The following is a 24,043-nucleotide window of genomic DNA, read 5'->3' as shown; positions in this document are numbered from 1 at the left end:
AACTGTTACAATTTTTAAAGAAGGCTCCTTGCTGGAATAAACAATTAAGTTTTAGACTGTCAGAAAAGACAACATACCTTTTATTGTGGTGAATAAGAAGCAACTCTCATCTTGAAAGTTTTGAACCATCTAAAAAAAAAAACCAGTTTCAAAACCTTCTGAGTATGACCAAAATGAAACAAAAACAACCCTCAACAACCCTGATATTAAACACAGCCTTTTGTGGGCGATCATGTATTTTTGGTTTTGTTCAGCAAGCGACAGGCATATACCAAATTAAAATCCATTACTATTAAAATACTGTTCTTTACTCTTGTGACAACCAGCTGGGAGCGTGGCTGTGTTTTTGGGACTCTTGTGGAGCAGACACTTGAACAAGCAGAGTTCAACAGTGTTTAAATGCTCTCTGCCTTTGGGTGTGCTCAAAATAAATATGTACTAAATAATGGCTGCAGCTTCTCAGAGCTATATAAACCAGCTACCTCTGTGTTCTCATAGTTTCAGTTTAGTCATGCAGAGGAAAAATCACATTGAAAGAATCCTTCTTTTCATTGTATCATCCTTCCTTTTATTGTAAAGGAAAAAAACCTTTAAATGTCAGCAAACACTAGGGATGCATTATCAAACAGATAAACCAGTAATAAATGAGCAAGCATAAGAAAACCCTCCATTCCAGTCATAAATAAAATGCCAAAAAAAAAATAAATTCAATTACCTGATCACTAACAAGAATGTGGATGCCTGTGGGACCCTGTCTGTAAACTTGGTTGATCTGATGCAAAGGAATATTAAATGCCAAAGCAAGCTTGCGTGTGACTTCTGAGGCTGCCATCTCCTCTAAGTAGATTGCATGATAAACTACAAGAAAAAAATCATTTACATAAGCATGGTACTAATGGATAACAATAGCTATAAGAAAAATATCTGAATTTGTTTATTTGTTTACTTTATACTTTGAAAAATTTTAAAACCTAAAATTTTAAATTTACGCTCTCCCTGTTCTCATTAAAAGCATGAACTGCCCTAACTTTTCTTTCAGGGAAAAATCATAAACACAACTGTGATGGGGGAGGCTTCTATTTGCTCTGAGACTGAAGGCAATTTCCACATTTTTTCCTGTATCCTGCAGAAAAAGGCACAAGCATTTCAAACACACTTTAAAATGGATCTTTAAGAGAGTCACCTAAAGATGGTTTTGAAAGTAATTTTAGGCAGTCCCAAAACAATCAGGTAATACCTACATCCCACTTATGTGCTGCTGCTTTAAATACAGATACGGATTCTGGGTTTTTGGTAAATAAAGCCTTTTCCAACTGTCTCAATTAACTTTCTACAGATCACCTCAGAGCTGAATGCAATACAGCAAAGAGAACAGTAAGCCAAAGTAGCTGTTCAGCTTGAAGCTGTATTTACAGTTCGATATCTTTATTTAACAGTGCAAGAAACTCTTGGCAGCTCCAAGTTAGCACGTTCTTCTGGCTGAAGATATCTTGAGTGAAAACATGTATTTGAGAGCAGCAGTATTTTATTTACAGATCCTCCTCCACCTAGGTTCCTGCACAGAAAATCCACAAGCACCACTGAAGTAGCCTGTGTAGATTTTAGCTGGGGAGAGAGGTCTCTTGAAGCCAAGAGCAAGTAAGGATTAATTTTAAATAGCTCCATTCTCTTAACTGTAAGAGTGACATGGATTTACAAATAAACAGTTACATTTCCATCTGTGTTGAATCAACAGTTCTCAGGAAAATAATACTAAAATCAAGAGCGCATTCACTACTTGGCTGTTTTTCCTTGTCCAGGCTCTACAGTTTTAGTTCAGCTGCACAGAAAATGACAGCAAAATCTAACAGAAAATGGGAAAGAATTATATTTGCATGAAGCTTTTATGTGCACCTACATTTATATGGTTGATGCCTTGTCTGCAACAACATGCACAGCTGATTCCAGAGCTCCTTCGTTCATGACCATACAACTACAGTTAGTTTTATCAACGGACTGAAAATGCTCAGTGCCTTAACCTTGTGAGGTTTCAGATTCTGTTTGCTGTGTGCTGTTAAAGCAGCAATATCGCTGTGACACAGCTTCTCACAGTTGCTCTGTACAGCGGGAGCAGCAAGGCGGCCCTTGCCCGCCTCTGCAGTTTGAGTGCCGTACGCCCGGCCGTGCCCGCCTGCCGTACCGTATATTGCACCGTTGCTGTCCGCGCTGCCCGCGTCCTGGCGTTCCAGTTGTACGCTGCGTAGGGGCTCCTGGCACACGTAGATTGTTAAACGGGGCCTCACGGACCTGCCGGCCAAGGAAACCACACGTCACACAAAAGGCTGCTGCAAGCGCGGAGGCTGATAGGCCACAACTGTAGGTTTGTTATGCTAACAGTACACTCGATATGGTTTTTATCACTGAGCCCAAAAAATTAAATTAATCTCTTAACTAAGTCGTCTCAGGTGCTGCTGAATTTAAACAAGATTTCAATCCATTCAGAGCTCCTAAGGGCACTGCTTGTTGGATTCCTGGAACAGGACTACCAAGTAACAACAGCAATTCTTCCAGAATAGGGCAATTTCAGACAGAATCAGACATCCCCTGGGATGCTGCCTGTGTTAGCAATACCTAGCCTCAAAAGGCCTCAGGTTGTTCTTAGCTCCCCAAATGACCAGTTTTGTGTCTTGGCAATAAATCCATCTGTAACAAAAAAACTGGCAGGGCCCAGCTGCATTGGTGCAGCCTTACAGCCCACCTGCATCTCACCTGGGCGTGCCCTGGAGGTGTGGAGGAGAGTTTTAAACATACTGCTACCAACTCCTGAGGCAGATCCCACAGGCACCAAGGCCCATCCACACTAACTTCCCAAATCTCCCAGTTCTAGAATCCCCATCTAAATCTACTCAGCCTCACAATCAGCACATCACCTGGATTTCAGTGCATTATACAGCCGAATTCCATCGGCTGGACCACAGATTTGTACCAGATCCTCTCTTGTCAGCTTTAATAAATCAGCACCTGGACAAACACATGAGGATTTAATGAAGATACTGTAGCACATGAATTCTTTCTAAAATAAATGGTACGTTCATTTAAACCAAGAGTAACAAACTTCACCATGACAAAAATGGAACTTGGGACACAGGAATAAGTAAAATTCAGCCAGGCTCTAGTGAGTGCCAAATAAATCAACCTGCTTTCCAAAGGTGGTGAGTTACAGTTTATGCTGTTTACAGCTTTGAAACAGTACGAGTCTGCAAGGCACACAATTTCTGTGGAGAGAGATGACATTTCTAGAGAAACAGTGGTTTTTGCTGGCACCCCAGGGTAGTGGATTTTGAACACATTCAAAATACAGAGCAAAAATATTCCATGGTTTGTCACGCAGTGAATTACCCCAGACATTCAACTACCCATCCACCACTTCCTCTGGGCACTTAAGTTACAACAATGCACTCGTTTATAGAAGGTGCTGCTGAAGCAAAAAGTGGGAGGACAGATTTTTTGAGAAGCAGCATGCGTGTCACCAAAGAAAACAACACTCTGAAATATCAGTCACTGAAATAGTTGAGTGGGAAAACAGGAAAAAAATAGTCTTTATGCATGAAAATACTCCACAGACTATACAGGAATACACAAAAGTCAGCAAAAATAACTGATCACAGCCCTTAAATACTATAGCAAAAAAACTCCCACCCTGAGGTAGTATAATAAAACTCACACATACTACACCTCTTGTTTCAAAAACAAAAAAAAGCCATCTAGCTAGTACTTGACTTTCATAAAGATAATAATGAAAAAGAAGAAAAGCTTTCCAAGAGTCTTTGTCAGAAATTCAGTACTAAAGTTTATTGAGAAAGCTCAGCAACCCTCATACAAGAAGCACAGGTCAAAATCTAACCAGCAGCAGAAGAATAAATCTTCCCAGAGAAAAAGCCTGGTACAAAGAATTCTGACAGAAGCGTGAGCTAAGCAAGAGGCAGAGAGCTGGCATCATTCACAACACTGTCCTCATCAAGTGTCACCAAAAAAAGGGAATTTACTTAGGGTGAGTACTGTGTCATGCCACCCTTTGCACAGTTCCATGGAAGGCTTCAAAACACAGCCCCACACGGTCCATCTATTGCTGTGTCTTCTGTTCAGACATACAGCGGGAACTGCACTGCTCTTTAACCAGCAAATTAGTAAATAAATATATATAAATATGTATACCATAATGTTCTTAAAGAACTCTTTTCCCACACAGAACCTGCTCAGTAACACAAAGAAAGAAAAAAAGTAAACTATAGATACCTGAGAAATTTGAAAAGAGCCTTGTATAGGCAGAGAACCTATTCTTGAGCAACCATTGCTGAGTTTCCTGGATTGTGGCTGAAGGATGAAGCTGCTGTAAGAAACAAGATTGGATACAGTAATTCAGATACTAAAAAATCCAAACATAACCCAAGCAATTAAAAAAAAAATCTCCCTCAGTTCAACACTTTTTTATAATATCAAGTGTAAATCAAATACTCTGACACAGCTATACAAATAGACTTATGGCCAATATCAGAAAGGAAACACTCACATCTCCTGACCCTTGAGAGGTGCCATCTCCTTGATGATTTGGGGAGGAAGAATTGCTGCAGATTAACAAACAAAACCAAGTATTACTAGAATTCAATAAACCAAAATATTTAAGCATTGTTGAAAATTTCCAAACCAAGAAATATCACAGTTGCAAGAATTAAAAGATTCCAACTTGTTAAACTTAAGAGAACGACCATTCCACAGTATATGGATCAGACCACACCACTGTCAATAATTTTTGGATGAACTGCAGGTTTGGGTACAGTAGTTTAATTAACGCCTTAAAACAAAATGCTTTCACCAACTCAACTTTTTGAAGCTATTTGTAACTGTGTATCATGGAAATGAAGACTCTTCTTACTGAAAAAAGCTAAAAATAGTTTCCATAGACAAGGACTAAATTACAATAGTGAAAAGGTAAAGAATCTGCTATATGATGGACAAGAAGTTGTTTTAAAAAATGTATAGTAAGAAAGAAAGATGGTGAGGCAGAAGTAATTACCTTATAACTGAACCATGTGATAGAAATGTCACACTCTAAAATTAACATATAGGTCAAAACAATCTCCCAATTCCCCAGCAGAAACAGAACAGTTGAATTTTGTCAGAAAATGTTCTGAATAAGCCTGATTAAAATGTTGCCTTTAATGGGGATACAGAATAGAAACCTACCTGTCTGGGACACTGTAGGTGTTATGCTGAGCAGAGGTGAAAGTTGGAGCAGGAGTAGGACTGTTGTTTACAAATGTTGTAGGAGTATCCGGCCATGGTGAGCACTAAAGATAAAGAATTAAAACTTAAGTTTCTCTTGACAATACCTTTTTTACTCTGATGCACACTTCTCTCATTTAAAGCTAGGGGTTTATCTGCAGACTATTCTGATTTGCACTTCCAAATAAAGACTCCCTCTATCCCACACATTATATACAGATATTCCAGGTAAAAATCAGCTCTGTTTTATTTTGTTATTTTATGAAGACTTCTATTCATACTGTCTTCTCTTTAAAAAATATATACATATTATTCCATTTAAACCAAAGCCAACCAACCCTCAGCCACCTGCTGGAAAAAAAAGTATTTTATCCTGAACAGGATGAAAGGGCTGTTTAAACTCCAGGGATAATGACATGACAAAAAGTGTTCTGTGATATCAAGTAAAGCTATGAAGATAGATTGCACCTTGTGGATAAATTTAATGCCACTGCCTTGAGAGTTATCAAATACAAACAAAATTTTCAGTGGAAATCTTGTGAATTCAAATTTTTAATAATTTCCTGAAGGACTAAAATGATGTGTACTTACATGGACTGATTTTTCTGAACTGCTTGGTAAACTAGAATTTTTTAAACAAGCTTAAGTCGTCACAAGTATATGATAAGCCAGCTGTTAAATTTTGTCAGTCTTTTTTTTTTGGTATTTTTTTAAATCATCATGATAAAACTTTTCTAAACATGGATAAGTTTTAGTGCTTCCAACAGTACTAAAAATCCAGTATTTTAAAGAAAAACAAAAACCAAACAAGTTTTGATATGTTCAAAGACGTGATTAAAACAAGCAAGCAGCCCGAGATCAGGTAAGCCAAGACCATGCCTGTTAAGACAAAAAAGATTTCTGATACACTTATCATGTACCTGTACAAAGCTAAATACCTTGTAAGAAATTTCCAGATTTATATCACAGCCTTGTAGAACAGGGCAGAGGGTATTATTCTATTAATACCAATGGAAACTTGTTTCAACAATTTTGTGTTGAAAAATCCTTCCTCTATTTGGGGGAAACAGTAAATAAGGGCAACACCAGCTGCCACTTTCTGTAAGAGAGTTAGCAACATTTCTGTGTTGGACCCCAGTCTTCATTTGTTAGCATAAAATGGCAAGATCCCCAAAATGGCACATGGATTTAAAGTAAATTTGTCTTGCATTAGGAACTTTATCTGCCTGAGACTTGACTCAAACCAGCATTTTTGTTAGCCACAGAGTCCACAGTCTTTGATTACGTAGTCAAAGCCACCCTTTGGGCTACAAACAGTGCCTCCAAACAGAGCATGATCTTCTATAACCTGATACGGTGACACATTCCTCCTCCAAATAACATTATTCCTCCTCCTCCTAGTAACATTAACTTTGTTCCTCTGAATTACCTTGAAAGTGCAATTAAAGCTTTAACTTTGTGACATTCTCTTTTTAGTCCGAGATGTTTATGTGGGCACATAGATGCAATTTCCACATCCTTGGCAACCATCCCCATACAAGATTCTAGCCACCATATATTTAAATTCAGGGGCAGAGAAGAATGCACTGGTGCCAGAGAGCACCTTTTGAGCCATTCCCAAGGTAGGTACTACAGCCGGTGTTTCTGTCCTGCAAACCCTTCAAGCTGAAGTTCTTCACAATGAAGATCTGGGTTTGAATCCAGGAAGAAGCACATTTGAAGTATTCAGAACAATAAAATCCCAATCCAAAGGAAGTAGCCTTTCTTCTCTCACAAGCATGCTTTCCTGCTTTGTCTCCTATTCCAGAAGAAACACCACTATCCACTGAGACTGGTTAGGTTAGTTAAAGGCTGACTAAAAAGAAGCACTAAATAAGTAAGTGAAATACTACTGCAACACATCTATTGCCTCTGTTTTCCTTCTTTCTGTTTTACAGGTTGGGAATGAGAAAATGAGTGAGCACTGAGATACTTAATTCTGAAAGGTTCAAGGAACAAGAAAGTCTTCCAGCAATTAACCCCAGCTGATTATGCTTTTGGAATCACTCTCATGCACAAATGTCCTGCACTTCACAAACTGGATTAACAAATGCCTGGCGGACCAAATCCATTAACACTACCAAGACTAAGCAAGGATGTGTTTTCTTTTCTAACATCCAGCATGATGATTCTGGATTGAGGGAGGTGAGGGCTACAAGGGAAATGGATCACAGAAAGCAGCACTGTTCCCTGAAAAAGCACTTGCCATTGTCACTGTCAGGGACAAAACACAACTTCATCCTTGAGGACTGATCCATCAGGATATTTTTTACATTCCTAAGCCAAAACTGAGTTAACCAAAGGACATTCAGAAAGTTAATGATACTAATACAGAAGCCCCTGACCAGTAGACAAAAACGTATGAGAAAATGTCACCCTACCACAAGGAAGAATTCAACTCTGTAAAGCACCATCACAGAACAGAAAGAAGATTGGTATTGTGTCTTTACCTGTAATAAGCAATCAATATTTATTGATGAATTTGCCAAGATCATGTTTTTGAGGTCTGAAAACTAAATGCCCTCCATTACTAGCACACTAGTACTATACTATTATAATATATATATACAGATAAATAGATAGATATAGTATACTATATATACTATACAATATTACTGATACCACTATACTCCAGAAATGATGTCCTATTTCCAAAAGGGGATTAATTCAGGAGAAAACTATTTTGGTTTCAGACGTTTAACAGACTTCTGTAAAGGCCACAAATTACGTTTTACTGAGTTAAAAAGAAATGTAAGAGATCTAAGTATGACTTACCAGATTTAAGATATATAGCATTTTAACTCTGAACATTCCTAACTGCAGAGGAATTGCAAAATCTCATATTATTCTAAACCGTGGTTTAATCCCTTCCTACCTCCAATATACTGGAAGCTACCCAAATTCATGCCTTACAAGAGAGGAAAGCTGAACTTTTGACAAAGAACTCCATACTATATTCAAAGACCAAATAAACATGAAAACAAAATACAAAACCAAATACAGTGAGTCTAATATGTTCTCCAATTTAGATTTAAACTTGAGCGCACAGCACCTCCTTAGAGAATAAATCATCAATTTTCTTACACGTGGTATGGAGCTTTTTCAAACTTTCATGTCTACAATTTAACATTCCAATTTATTTCAAGGTCTATACCTGAAACTCTTATAACTTGTGTGCTCTATATTCAACTCTATCTGCAAAAAAATGACCATTTGACCAAGTTTAATCAATTTGTAGTTTATACATTCAAGCTTGTAAAATATAAAACACAATACTATAAAAATCAACCAAAATACTGCAGACAGAAAAAAGTGCAAAGGCCCAACTACTACAATGCAAATTTTCCCGCTTTTACAAATTCAAAGCAGGGGATAGAAAACAGTAGGGATTTTTTTTCCTTTTTCATTTGATAAGAACTAACTTTTATATAAGAAAAGAGAGGAAAACGAAGTGCCTCCTTCATAAAGTGGCCCCTGAATGAAGGTCACATTTACGTAAACATCCACTCTGAAGTCCAGAAGGCAAGGTTAAACTTGTAGCCTTTTATACCTACAGAAAAAGTTAATGCTCCATAGTGTGAGGAGTCTAACAAGCAATTTAACTGTGTCCTGTCTGTTCGGACAACACTGAGATAAACACTGCAGAACTGCAGTGAATATTGATACACCCGCTGAATTCAGAGAAGTAATGGAAAAGCTTATCTAGATGGCATTCTCATGAAAATAAGTGATAAGGGAAAGATGGGGGATGGTAGCTAGAAAAAAAACACCTCTGGTTCTTCAAAAGGACAGAAGAACAGAACATCCACTCTGAAAGGAAGCTTCACCAAATTCTTTACATTATGTTAGAAAGCCATAAGAATTAAATTGAAAAGAAAATATATTAGATTCAATGTTTTCTGAAGGAAGCATAGTAAGAAACCAATCTGTCCAAATCCAATTGTGACTGAGCTTGAAATAATCCACTAGGAGAAAAAAAAAGTAATAAAAAAAATTGTAATATCTAACAAATAGTAGAATCTTGGAGAGGTAAAATAAAAAAGCCAACATACAAAATGAGATGCAAAAAGCAAGTAATGAAAGGTTAGGTTAGGTGTAGCAGGAATATTAGAATTCACAGCTTTAAAATCAAAAAGAATTATAGACAGGATCAACAAGAATATCAAAATTCAAAAAAGGTAACAGAGTACTATTTCTGGCAACTAGTAAGCATCACTGATTAAATCAGCAGTCTTGACTGCATCTAGTAAAAATACATTCCAAACAATTCTGGTTTGGTTTTTTTACTGTTACAGAGCTACAGCTTCTACAGGACATGTAGGATCCATCATATAGAAACACGTAACATGTGAAACAGTGTCCATCTCGTACTTAAACAGAGGGAAACAGGTCTTCACTTTTTGTGTCTCAGCACCTCTGTGACAGCAGTAGTGCACATATGGAACACTTGATCTACATCTCTGAGGGAAGTCTGGAAACAGCCAACGCTTCTGATGGCCACGTTTACAAAGAAAGATTTGCAAGGACAGAACTGCTTTAAGTAGAAACATTTATCATCCTTGTCCATATTTACAGGGCCCACAAAAAACAGCCTGTCTGGTGACAAAAGAAAAAGGTCAATGAATTGGCCTTCAAGATGTAGATCAGATACTCCTTTTCTACATCAAGCAAACAAGTTTCACCTTCTATAGTTAAACCAATACTGAGTGCATAGAAATAACCAAGGCTTTACTATGAATACAGAAAAAAGTGTTTGATGATATTTTTTATGGGCTTGGTGATTTCTAATAATTTTGCTAATGATAAAAACCATTTTAATAATGGAAATTGCATGTGTTGAAATCTGCAAACAACACCAAGTTAGCAATGCTGAAAAGATTTCATCCAGTGTGGATAAAATTCAAAATGCTCTCAACAAACTGACCAAATTATCTCAAGACAGCCTTTTATTACAGGCAAATAAGCAACAGGAATAGTGAGCTGCATGATTAAGACAACTGGAAAGCTATACATAGGTCCTATTCAAAATAGCCTGTGGGTCATTATCCTTTGTGTGCTTTGGGAAAGGCATCAGAAGTCCAGTACTGTCCTATCTAAGCTCTTCTTCACTACAATTAAGATAACGTAGAATTAAAGTAATTCATAGAAGCTTAGTATTCCAAGAGATTGTTAAGGAAAAGTTAAACAACTTCTAGTTATGATTAGCTATGGTTTGTCCTACTCTGGACAATGGATTTGTCTTATCTGTTTAAAAATACCTTTCTCTGTTATTCTTCCTATAAGCAACAATCATTCAATGAAATACTTGTAACAGCAAGAGAAAAACACAGAAATCCCTCCAAGGACAAGCTTCAAAAGATGCTTTATAAGCAAAAGTCATAAAAGTCTGTTTTTCTCCTGCCTCTCCCCCAGGGCCAGCTGGAACACGTAAAAGAATGCCAAAGAATCATAAAGGTGCACCTTAAAAGATAGAACAAAAACAAACAAACAAAAAACAACCCCAAAACCCCCCAAAAAAATCAAGCAAAAAAACCCAAGAACAGTAGAAGGTAAATTCAGACAGCTCAGGGCATACAATAGTTTTGGGTGCACAAAGGAAAAGATCCAAATATCCTCCAAAGAACCCACTTGACTAATATTGCTTGTTCCGTCCCACGCAGTTAATTACATGGGTTATATAATAAAAGATGCATTCACTGAAGTATTTTATAACCTAAATATAAAACTTTACACATCACTTTCACAGATCATAAATACAAACCCAAACCATGCTTAAGCACTACTGGTAAAGAGCTTCAGCACAGTATGGCTGTTCACAGAACAGTCAAATAATGGCCTTCCACAGTCATTCAAGCTTGCCATATGAAAGATGTGGAATTGCTCCTCCTTAAGGAACAACATTTAAGAAATCTAAAATGCTAACCCTTGGCAGGATGACTGCACAGGACCTATGTCAGGGAGGGCACAGGATATATGTCAGATCCCCTCTAAGGTGCACAGATAGGGTTAACGTAACAGATCATGAAGATGAGCGGATTCCTCTGAACTGCTTTAAACCTGCTTGGAGCACAGTACGTAGACGGCTTAAGGAAAAATCACTAACAACCATCTGCAACACGACATGGCTTTTTAAAAATACTGATGTACATGAAAACTTCTACTGAATATAAGTACAAATAGGAACAAACCACTATATTTAACTGTTCTTACTTCCACTAATTACACATGTATAGCAAAGTAAAATGCTATTTCATTTCAAGTCATATAAACTGAAAGCTCTTGACTCAAGTTACACAGTCCCTCTGTAACAGTTTAAGTGTTAGATTTAGGAAGGATTCCTTTGCTGAAAACAAACATGGAGTAATTCAGATACAAAGAAGTGAGTAAAATTAAGACACAGCAATCAAAGTATTTTTACTTTACATAATGGAAGTTTCTCCTATATCTAACACTGCACAAGGCATCTTGCATAATCAAAAGGTAAGCAGAAGTCCCTTACACTGCCTCGCTTTGCCAGAGAATCACCGTAGTCTGCTGGCAAAGTCCGCTTGCTGGACTTTTTCTGCTCATGTTCAACTGCATCTTCAATTATAGGCTCAAGCCTCATCTGGACAAACACCAAAGATGTGGATCAATTTCTTTTCATTATACAGTGAGGAAAGATCTAAAAGCCTTTTAAAAACTTCTGAAATATTTAGAAAACTGCATAGAACTCACTGATGTTTAAATAAAAAAACCTAATGAGGCTCTGGCCCTAAATTCAGTAATCTCTGAAAAACAGACTTTGAAGCTCAAATCTGGTAAATAAACTTTAGGAGTCCCCCCTCGTTTTTTTTGTTTTTTTTTTTTGCTTTTCAGCTGCAAGATTTTGAAATCTGTATCAAAAGTCTTGCTCAAGGGTTCAGTACAGTCAGTCAAACAGTGTTCAATCTAAAGTGTGTTTTAATACAGCATCTATTGAGTATCTAAACCTATGTTTACTAAACAAAACCTTAAAATTGAACGTTGCTGCTTGCTGGACAAGTTTGTCAAATAAAAAAGTTTATCTCTATGCAGAAATAATTCTTCCCCAACCCTTCCAAGACTGCAGCTAAGTAATGTGCTATATCTATGTATATTCTCCTAAAACAGCAAATGCAATTTTGTTTTGTTACCTCTGTAAGAACTGTGGTGTCATATGAAGGCTGATACTTCTCTTTTTCATGTGCAGTTCGCTTTTCCATCTTTTCCCTGTCTGTTTTCTGTTTTCTGTCTGCTCCTTTGGGCTAAAAATGAACAGTTATTTGAGCATGAATACAAGTGAGAAATTATTTTAGAGCTGAAAGGATATGTTTTCTAATGTTACCTTAAAAACTTTGATTTGACAACTGGCTGAATGCAGATGATCTGTATATTCTCCATTTTCAGTCTGTTTAAAGGTGTCAACCTGAATCCTAAAAGGAACTCCTTTCTCTCCTCCATGTTTACGAGGGGTAAATTCAGTGCTGATACAATGTACCTGAAAAGAAACAAGGACCAAACAAAATATGTTACCTACATCATATGAACAGTTTCTTGTAAAAAATATAGCAAAGCTATAAAAGGTCACTGACTACGAGAGTATGCACAAATATGCCCAACACCTTTAAAACTCCAGAGACTTTTTAATCAGTGTATAATAGCTTCAGCTGCTACATCAGAACGAACAATGTGTTTATAAGCTATAGAGACCCCTTAAGGGTATCTAGGGAGAAAAACAGTGCAATGGAAGGAATTATGAACAATCTCACTGGACAATGCTCCCAATTTATTTTGCTTCTTTATGGAATTTTAAGCAAGTCTGTAGAACAACCCAACTACAGTGGCATAATATCAGTTCCATTTTCAGTCTGTTATAATTTCTTCTAAGGAACTATATAAAGAAAATTATTCCCTAATTTATCTCACATTTCTTCAAGGCAACTACATTTTAGCAATTATGTTAGTCTTAATAAAAAAAGTATCTTTATCTAGATCAAAGTTAATTTACTGGCAATATAGAATTTAACCTATTAAATTAACCTACAGCCAGAGTAAGAAAAGTTGCTTCTTGAAACTTCACAGCCATACTTTTTTATAATGAAATCATATCTGAGACAAAAGTAAGCAATGTGAATATGAACATTCCATCTAAATAATTTCCAAAGAAAGCACGCTCAGTTGCCTTGAATATCAAATACACAAATAATAGAACTCCTACAAGGGAACCTATTGACATAGTAAGAAACATCTTTTGAGTGCCTGATTTAAATCCATTTTTAAATCCCTTTTATTTTGAATCCTTAAGGCAAGCTTCTGCTGAAAGTAGTATTAAGAGTTACTGAGAGGAATGTAAGTTAATTCTTATACTTCATACAACTAAATATTTTAACTATGACAGCTTTCTTCAAAGAGCTTTTGAAAGCTTTTTTATTTAAGTTTTCTGTAAACCCAAATTAAATAGAAAAACCTTACTAGGGACTACCATAAACCTATGAACCCATGTTTTATGGTATTTAATGGCCATCCCACAAATAATAAACCAAGAAGCTTTGTAGTTCAAGTATACTATGCTGTTTGTGACCTGAAAGGCACCAAACACAAACATCCAGTCAAATAAAGTTTCAAACCTGAATAAAAGCAGATGTACATTTTGTTGGATCCCATAAAAATTCAACTGCATTGAGCTGGCTTGGATTTGTCTTGATATCAATGACTCCAACAGACATTGGAATATCTATTAAAATAAGTATCATATATTTCAGAACAATCATATCATACAGCAAGTGAACACTATAAATAAATAAATTGTAATATAAGGTTACCATCACCATTAGCACCAAGGCAGGATAGAAAAATGTGGGCTTTGATGGATTGATCAGTTTCTTAGGACTGATACAAAGAATCTTAGTAGATTCAACATAAAAATGCTCAAGGTTTTGGGCACTTTTTCATTCTCCTCCCCTGCTGCCACCCCTGAGGTTATGCACCAAAAATGATCAAGTTACACAAAGGACAGAGACCAAGTTGGCACTGATTTCACAATCTAATAAAGTTGCTTCTGTCTGTGTTCTCACAATCACTGCAACACTTAGTAATCAAAATCAGAAAGAATATTAAATGTGTATGGCTGCAGAGCTGCTATCTTATTTTTATAGGACTTAAAATTTGAAAAGAACATAGAAGTGGTATGAAAGTTTATATTCAAAACACACTATGACAAAGCAGAATCCAGAAATCTGGTCTGTCCTTTTTCATCAGCCTGAGCATAAATGTGAACGTGATCAATTTAAATTTGGAAACTGAATTCCATACAGTGGCAACAAACAGAAACAATTATACCTAAGTCGAGCAGTCTGTCCCCAGGGCGGTTCCACTTCCAACCCTCTAGCTGCTGGTGCTCTGTGTACTGCAACCTTCTGTCATGGAACACAACTCTTATAATGCTCTAATAAAGAAGAAAACAAGCCTGTGATGAGACACAGAGTTACTACAGATCAAAGTACTAAACCATCCCAAAATAGCCACAGTGCTAATAAATACATTATTTACAGTAAAAATTTGGCAAACATCAGAATCCCAAAATATTCCAGAACATAGAAATAGAACTGAGCAGCCAGAGATACTTGAAAATGTGGTAAAACTGAAAGGGAGAATTACATTTGATTGGATACTCAAAAGGTCACTATGAATTACAGTGAACTGAGCAACACTGGCAGCACGGTATCAACGCTGTGTAGGCAACACCAAAGATTTCATTTATTAAGAAAAGCGGTGAATATTATTTGATCATTCTTTCACTGGGAATTTTATGAACTTGTGTAGGACATTTTAAGAATTAAATAGAAAATTCCCTTCCTAGCAACTTCTAAGATAATTACAAAAAATCTATGATTTTGCTTAATAGAATTAAAAAGTTCCAAACTTTTTCAACTTCTCTAGATTAAATATTCATCCAGAACAACTACAACATGATTAATTTTATTCACCTAGAAGCAATTATCTAACAATACCTATTTTTGTGGGCAGTTTTGGTACTGCTAAATGAATGCACATATAAAGCAATTTGTTACACACAGGCTGGAAAAATAATGTACACATTGACTATTACCCAACAAATAGAAAGCAGAGAGATTTTCATATTTTTTCCATTATTCTACAGTCTTCCTGATATTAATGGCAGCTGAAAACTGTCCACAAAACCCAAGAACTTTTAAATGGAGTGCCTCTTCAAGATGGATTGCACTTCCTTGGGTTTATTTCAAAGACAATAGAAAGCAAATGTGTGTACATGTACACAAACACAAACGCACCATTCCTTCTGCACTACAGACTGGCACATTTGGAACTTGGAATTATCTGTAGCCACCTTCATCTCCATGAACTTATTTCTTTGGTAAAATACTGGGCATTGATGCAGCATTACAATACCAATATGGTAAAATTGACTTTTCTAAATTTTTACATTGCTTTGCTCTATTGTATCTACCAAATAACTCATCACGCACATACAAACAAGAGAGACACTCAAGGTTACAAGGAAATAGCATCTAAGGGGGCAAAACAGTCCACATGCTTATAACAGCAAGTCACCATGCCAGGTTGTAAAAAGTTTAATTACAGAACTCTCAAATCTCACTTTAATGCTCGTGCTTAACTCTTCCTGAAATGAGCTCTAAACAAGCATCCTGCAGACACATAAGAACAAGGCCTAGAACCGTACAAGCAAGCCAAACTTCACAAAATTACACAGCCCAAAGCTGGCAGGTAAAGATTTAGCCTCCCACAGGTACACCGTTCTGGTGCATTTATCAGCACTACTTTCAAAGTGACTTTAATTGAAGTTTTTCCCTTCTTTCCTAACACCTGAATAAGATTTCTTTAAGAATTTAATAAAATCAATAATCATCAGGTGCTTAGAAAAAAATCCAAACCCCTCCATCAGTTCTTTTAATCATCTGTACTCAAAATTGGTTAATTTTTCAGTTTGCCTCATTTTCATACTTCATAAAATACCTCAGATTAACAGAACTTTCTACTAACATTGAAGCAGAAGGAGACAAATCTGGAACTGAAGAAAGGGGTTCAGCTGTGGAACAAACTGCTCAACAAGCAGCAAAATTAGAGATCTATTTTCCTATAGATGTATCTCCAATATCCCACTGCTGCAAAACCCACAGTTTGGCTCCATGTGTTTTCTGTAACACTTAAAAAACATGATCACAATAGCTCCACTTTTATCTAAATGATCCTCTACCTTCCTCTCACCTCTCCTGACCACTTGAAATGGACAATGTGAAGGCTCAGAAAACACTGGATACAAAATCTACAGACACTGGATACAAAATCTACAGAAAACTATCTTAAGCTTTGCATAAATACTTAGGTCTACAGTGCACACTGGGTACTTATATCCATACGTTTTTATTTCTAAACATCACTGGTCCACATATTCTGACCAATACCTAGTGACAGCAGAAAAAAAAGAACTCCATAAAATATACAGTCTCTGGTTTGTTAGTAACACTATCTAGTGAACTTAAATTCACCTTCACCAGTTTTCCATTGATCTCTGGTATGTCTCCAGCTTTCCGATTATCTAGCATCCGGATCTCATAGGACTGACCTTTAAAGAGAAAAAAATTGCATGGGTAAAAGAGCAAGAGCACAAGGTTATTTTGTGTTTAATGCATTTATATTAGCTTTTGGTTTACAGTACATGAGAATACCATTATCTGAAACTTGAGTTTGAGAGATCCAGATAGTAACATGCACTTCACACCATGCAAATCAAAAAAACTATGGAAATTAACAAAACAAAGTGACACTTTTTGGTCCCCTTAAAACCAGAGATATTTTCAAAGTTTAATTATTTAATTTTGTGTCAAGTGTAACTACTTGCTTCTCTATTTTTTTTTTTTCTGAAAACAAAACATTTCAAGGTTGAATTTCCTCATTTTTTTTTTTTTAAACTGCTGAATGGCAACATACCAAGAACCATTAACTGGTCTTCCAAAACAAACTCTTGTAGAGTTTTCTTATATTTTCCAAAACCTAAGTACTATTCTCCCATGTTTAATTTTGTCCATATACCTGTTGCCTTTGTATGATTTTATGGTCCGTATGACTTCAGAAATATACCTTTAAAATAGACAGTTACTGTTTGTATCAACAATATAAGCAAATTTATCTTTCCAGTGAATATGATAAAGTGTTCTGCTTCAAAAGCAAAGCTTGTAGCAATTTATTTAATTACAAGGATTTTTTTCCTTCCAGTGTGAGCAGCACATATTCATTTGCAAAATCCTATTTCCCTAACTAAAACATGGGACAAAATAAATTTCAACATCTTCACTAAGATGAAATGCAGTAAAACCATCACCTACACTGACCTTCAGGCTACCTTTATGGTCTAATGTATAACATATTTAAGATATTCTGAAATGCCCTACAAGGCAATAACCCTGTGAAAGAGCAACTAACTTCTTCATCTCCTTTCACTTTCCACAGACTGATACGAACTATGGACCGTTTCAGGGGAGTTTTTTCGCTCAAATAAGCATACTTATGTATATACTCTACACATGTACAGGCTTTCCTTACCCAAGCAGCATGTGAACATTGATACAGTCATTGATATAAATCCATATGAAATAGATGTTCACCCAGCACAGCTGAGTAAATAACATGTAATTCCTCCTCCTATATTTAACAGGAGGAAACTTCCTGTTAGTGAGATTCATTCAATTACCAGTGTTATTCTACTCACACAGCTGTAACATGTAAGTTCAACTATATTTAAAGCCACCACTTCTTGGATCTAGCAATATTAATAAACTTCCACAAATATTTCTCTGTTCTCACTCAACATTTTTTTTTGGGGGGGGGGGGTAGGGAGGTGAGTGAAGAAAAAAATTCTGATTGTTTCCTCAAGAAGTATGGCTAGCCTTTCATAGGTACAAAATAGTATTAAGACAGTAGATTTGATAAAGGTAAAAATCAAAGAATACAAGACTTGAAAATGTAAAAATATCTCTGGAAATTTTCAAGACAGAGGAATAGATACATTCCATCTTGAAGTTTCAGACACGTAGCTGCTCTGAAAGTGTAAAAAGCACCACAGCACTGATTTTTGTCACCCCTTTGTAAGACCTACATACACTACTTTCTCTGCTCTTTCTTGGAGAACAGCCAGAGGAGTAAGATGACATAAGCTATGGACAGTAAGTGAATCCAGTCTGAACTAAATTCACACAACCTGTAGCAGCTTCATTCACAAAAAGCCCAGAATGTTCACGTTTGGAAGGGACTTCTGGAGGTCATCTTTGGCAATTCCCCTGCTCAAAGCAAGGCCACCTACAGTCAACTGCCCAGCACTAAGCCTGGCTAGTTCTGAGTATCTCAAAGGATGCTCATCGAGATCATACTTCATAAGCTTCTCGGTAAAGATCTCATGGAAAAAAACAGCAAAAGCCTTACTGAAGGAAAACACCTGTAAACAATACTACCCTCTCGCTGTCCACCAAGCCACCCAGTTCATCACAGATGTTTATCAAGCTGGTCAAGCATGATATCCCCTTGGGAAATCTGTGCTGACTACTCCTGATGATCCTGTCCTTTATGTACCAGGAAATGGTTACCAGGAAACACTGCTCCATCACCTTCCAAGAAAGCCTGTAGTTCCTTGGGTCCTCCTTTTTGAAGATCATAGCAACATTAGCTTTGATGTAGTCTCTAGCACCTCTCCTAGTCACCAAGATAATTCAAAGATTATTAATGGTGGCCTCACAGTGACACAGGCCATTGCCCTTGGCACTTGTGTGTGCATTCCATCAGGACCTGTGGATTTATATATGTTCAGTTTGCTGAAGTACTCCCTGACCTATTCTTCTTTGACCAAGAGTACATATTCCTTGCTTCAGGTTTTCCTCTCATCTCTAAGGCCTGGGATTCCTACAGACCAGTGATACCAGAAAAGACTGAGCCCAAGAAGGCATTCAGTACTTCAGCCTTTTCCATGGCCTGTGTCACCATGGCCAATGTCCTGTTCAGCAGGGGGCCCACTTCAATTGTCTTCCTCTTGCTATTTACGTACTTACACAAGACCATCTTGCTTTGGACACTCCTCACCAGATACAGCTGCAGCTGGACTTTGGCTTTTCTGATTGCACCCCTGCTGCAGGCTTGGACAATATCTCTGTACTCCTCTCAGGTTACCTGTCCCCACCTCCACGTTATGTATGCCAATCTTCTGTATTTGAGTTCCCTTGCTTACCCATGTAAGCCTCCTGCCACTTTTGCCTGACTTACTGTTCATTGGGATTTGATGCACTTGAGCTTGGAAGATGGATCCTTGAATGTTAACCAGCTATACTGGGCCCCTCTTTCCTCCAGGGCTTTATTCCATAGGACGCTACTCTCCTGAAGTTCAAAGATGTGATCCTGGTTTTCTGCCTTGCTTCTTCCTCTCAGGATCATAAAGTCCACCATCTTGAAGGCAGGCAAGCCTGACTGATCTTGATACTCACAACCCCAATGAGCCTTTCCCTGTTTCATGAGGTATAGCAGAGCCATCCTCTACCACTTGGATCAGGAAACTGTCAATCAGCACTTTCCAGTCACGCTCTGCTGAGCTGCCCCTGCAGGAGACATCAGGGTGCTTGAGGTCCTCCTACAAGGACCACAGCCTGTGAATGTGAGGCTACTTCCAGCTCTTCAAAAAACATCTCATCTATTTGTTCATCCTGGTCAGGTGGCCTACAGCAGACAATATATCCATCTATAATCCTTACCCATAAGCTCTCAACTGGAACATCACCTATCCCTAGGCAGAGCCCAACCATTCCAGCTGTTCTCCCACATAATGCTTAACCTCCCCTCCCTTATCCTCTTGTCTGCCTTTCCTTAAGAGCCAATATCCCCACGCTGTAACGTGGCACTTTGCAAGCCATCCCATCACGTCACCATGATCTCAAGATCACACAGATGTCTTAAATCCTCATGCTTACTTCCTAAGCCGCTTGCACTACTGATGTGTGTGCACTTCAGAGGCACCTCACCATCCTGACTTACCACAAAGGGCTCTGGTATTTCCTTGGAACAATGCTCTACAGGCACTTACATGCTCATATCCAAATGCTGGAGATGACCCTGTTTAAGCCTCCTTTTGTTGATGTTGTGCTCCCTTTCATGCTCTTTGCTTATCAACCATGGCCATTACTCCTTCACAGTGCTGCTGTCAGTCACTCCCATCCTCACTGTTCCTACTTCAAAGCCCTCTTTACTCTTTACCAGGTCAGCCACAAGCTGGCTAAGGTACCTCCACTGCCCTTTCCAAGCTGGATCTCATCTCTCCCAAGAAGCTCTGTGCATTCACAGAACTCCAAGCTTTGCTGCACTGTGTAAACCAATGCAAAGAATGCACCCCCGTTTTAAAAGCAATTCTCTTCCATACCACTTATGCTTTTCTATATGCATCTAGCTGAACAGCAGCCAACTCAAAACACTTGAAACTCCAATGTGTTCAATGGAACCATTTAACAGATTTCACAGTAAGAGCCCTGCAAACCCCTGGACAACCATCATCGCTCCAAGATCTGAATTTCTAGAATCAGCTTCAGCTGAGTATCTAATCACATTAAATATTCCATTAGCTCATACAATAGCTCAAGTTGGAAGGAAAACACAGGAATTGAATACAACACCCTGCTCCTCATAGGATTACCAAAACCTCAATCACATGATGAAAAACATCAGCCAGGTGCTCCCTGAACTCTGAGTGACACTCTTAACAATACTAATTAAAATACTTACTGACAGAGGGTAAAATCGGGGCTTGTTTAAGTATTGCCTTAGGGAATGTCACCACAGCTTAACAGACAGGGCAAATGTTCCCACGGCTTCTGATATTCCCAAGCCAGGAAACTAAAACAACTGGTGACAAAATTAAAGAGGGTACTTCCCCTTGAAAATTATTTAAGGCAAGACACTGCCTGAAAATGGGGCCAGCCCTGAAACCAGATATCTGAATAACCAGGAGGTAAATTACTCTTCTGCTAGAGGACTCAATTTAACTCATTACACAAACATACCTATCATCACAACTCAATGTTGAAGACTGATCCTAATTTTATGCTGCCTTCAGTATGAAAGGAAACATGTCTCACAACTTTTTTTTTACTTATCACAAAATTTGATGAGTTGGAAGGGACGCACAAGGATCATCGAGACCCAACTCCCAATGCCAACTCCCTGCACAGGACACCCCAGGGGTCACACCATGTGCCTGAGAGCATTGTCCAAACGTTTCTTGAACTCTGTCAGGCTTTGTGCTGTGACCACTTCCCTGGAGAGCCTGCTCCAGTGCCCAACCACCCTCTGGGTATACACATATACATATGTTAAGAACCAGTAGAGAAATTTTTATGAAAACACCTTAACCTAGACAGTAAATGTACTGACTTTCTGTCTGAAGTACTAGCACAGAAAGGACACTGGCAAACTCTTTTTTTCTTCCCATATTTTTAAGGAAAGGGTATACCAATGCCCTCATTTTTCAATCATAAAAACTTCTTTGCCAATGCAGTTTTTACATTGTAAGATATTTTCAAGGACAGAAACAGTTACAGTAATTTTAGACATTGTCACTTTAAATGGTAAGCTCTTCTCACAAGAAAGACAGCAAGCACTTTCCTCCTTCAGCCTGATGCTTTGTGCTCTGTCTTTAAATTATAGCACATTCTATTGAGATTTAGAGTCAAAACCCACAAGACAAAGAAGGCTGAACTAGATACAGGATTGGAGATCCTAGGACATTAGAGGAGGAGAAGGAAGAGGTCAGAGGGTATGAAGCCATTGATATGGTCCAAAACAAATGACAAATGATTTTGAGTTCAGAATACTAGCTGAGTAAACACAGGACACCAATGTAATTCCCAGAGGCGAGGAAGGTTTCATCATATGGCAATGACTACATTCAGATTATTCTACCTAGCAGTTAGTGCTCTCTCTAGGAAAAAAAAAAAATCTATATTCATGCAAATTAAAACCCAGGATAAAAGGGGGGAAAAAACCCAGATTGATTCAAATTAAGTATTTATCAAGTTAATTTCTGATAAATGTATTAAAACTCCAAAGGTAAATGCACTTGTGATCGTGTTTAAACATAATACAGTTCTGGACAGACATGTCTGGCTAATTTGAGAGCAATTACAGATGTCCCTTTGGTGCAACACCTCGGGGAATGACATTTTAACATTTATTATGACTTTTGAGGGCTGTTTGTGTGCACCTCACGCATATATCCAATTAACTTGTTCTTATCAATCAAGTTGAAGCACAAATGCCAAAATAGTCCCGAATTTTCAGCTATTACTACCTGAAATTTGTCTCCTAAAAGCTCTGTTGGCTTGATTGTACTGGGGGATGGAGAAGGGCAACACACAACAGGAAAAAAAAAACAAAACAAAACCAAGCCAACAAAGGAAGAAAGACCTCACCCCCAGCAGAATCAAAAGGGAAAGTAATACCATGCTACAGCTGTGAGCCTACAAGTTGGACAAAAAAAGACTACTATTAAGGCATCCTTACAACCTCAATGTCCACAATTTTGGATATACACACACATGTATTAAAACATTAAATACCATTTCAGTTTCAGACTTGCACCACAAGCTGCATTCACACATGTATACCAACCTTGATTCAAGTATGTGAGAGTTTCATCATATAATTTGACTGCTGGAGATGTTGCAGCACACATAACATACTGGAAAGGTGGATGTTTGGTTTCATTTTCTTGTGGAAGGCTGGAATCTTCCTGTTTGAAAATAGGCAGCGCCAAAACATCACTGAAAAGAAAAAAAAACAGACAACTTTTGAGACTGTTGACCCTGTTTTGATTGAAGTCAAAGAAAAAAAGTTATTTGTGACTTAAAAAACCCCACAGTGAAATACATACAGAATTTTGTTACTCATTTTATTAGTAAAATCTATATGAGCAGTATAAAAAACATTTTCCACCAGAACTTTAGGCTAGGATACATAAACAATACCATGAGACTTAAGCAGACAAACAGTTGTGTTTATCCTTTGAAAATCCAATCTTTGGTTCCTGTCTCCACTTAAAAGACGCAGCTCTCTCTTAACTTTTCACCTGTCAATACAGCCAAGCTTACGTAATAAATATGCAAATGAAAGCAAGGCTTTCATTTTCTTCTCTGAAATAATGTATTTCCCAAAGTAAGTTACCTACATTGTGAAAGTATCTCTCTCCTCATTTAGTACCTTTATATCTAACCTATTAATTCTGTTGATATTCTCAATCTTTTCTTAGGCTTTGGCACACTGATTAGCTTAAAAAATCATTAAGTAGCAGATTCACTAAACATAAACTATAAAAAGTTTATGCCAGGATTCACTTCACTTATCTATGATGCATAACCAGCCACCAGAAAAACTTTGGAAATGCTATGTTTCTAGAGAATAAATAGCAATACATGTTGTCCACAAGCTGTGGTAAGAGAGACAGCTTCACCACAACCAGCAAACACATCTTTGGTTTTCCACAGAAATTAGTAATCTGTATTAGAAATAATCTTCCTTGTATACAGAAATCCCTCATAAATTAGATTTTTAGGAGTTTTTCTTGCACTGAATTTTTGTTCATGATGATATCATCTGCATATCCATGCAACTTTCTTTAAAAATGTTTCTAATGTGAATTAAGATCTCATACTACCTCACC

At 37.5% G+C, this 24,043-nt stretch overlaps 1 protein-coding gene across 6 annotated transcripts in view; it reads right to left on the bottom strand.

Moving 5' to 3' along the window:
- The window catches only part of UBP1 (upstream binding protein 1), a 50,180-nt gene that overhangs the window by 2,524 nt on the left and 23,613 nt on the right, over positions 1-24,043 (bottom strand). For 2 of the 6 annotated variants that reach the window (XM_085573400.1, XM_021553281.3), the window contains 14 exons: positions 22,996-23,147; positions 16,848-16,924; positions 14,641-14,746; positions 13,929-14,035; positions 12,647-12,799; positions 12,456-12,566; positions 11,801-11,908; positions 5,224-5,327; positions 4,550-4,604; positions 4,276-4,369; positions 2,910-3,000; positions 2,180-2,286; positions 716-858; positions 78-129 (listed from right to left, as the gene is read on the bottom strand). In XM_085573400.1, coding sequence (XP_085429526.1) covers positions 78-129; positions 716-858; positions 2,180-2,286; positions 2,910-3,000; positions 4,276-4,369; positions 4,550-4,604; positions 5,224-5,327; positions 11,801-11,908; positions 12,456-12,566; positions 12,647-12,799; positions 13,929-14,035; positions 14,641-14,746; positions 16,848-16,924; positions 22,996-23,147 — 1,460 coding nt within the window. The remainder of the gene's footprint in view (positions 1-77; positions 130-715; positions 859-2,179; positions 2,287-2,909; positions 3,001-4,275; positions 4,370-4,549; positions 4,605-5,223; positions 5,328-11,800; positions 11,909-12,455; positions 12,567-12,646; positions 12,800-13,928; positions 14,036-14,640; positions 14,747-16,847; positions 16,925-22,995; positions 23,148-24,043) is intronic. The other 4 variants (XM_085573402.1, XM_021553283.3, XM_085573401.1 and 1 more) reach the window with 3 other exon arrangements.

This window comes from Lonchura striata, chromosome 2 (assembly GCF_050655825.1).
Source record: "Lonchura striata isolate lonStrDom1 chromosome 2, ASM5065582v1, whole genome shotgun sequence".
Lineage (NCBI taxonomy): Eukaryota > Metazoa > Chordata > Aves > Passeriformes > Estrildidae > Lonchura > Lonchura striata.
This window is presented reverse-complemented; position numbering and strand designations above follow the sequence as displayed.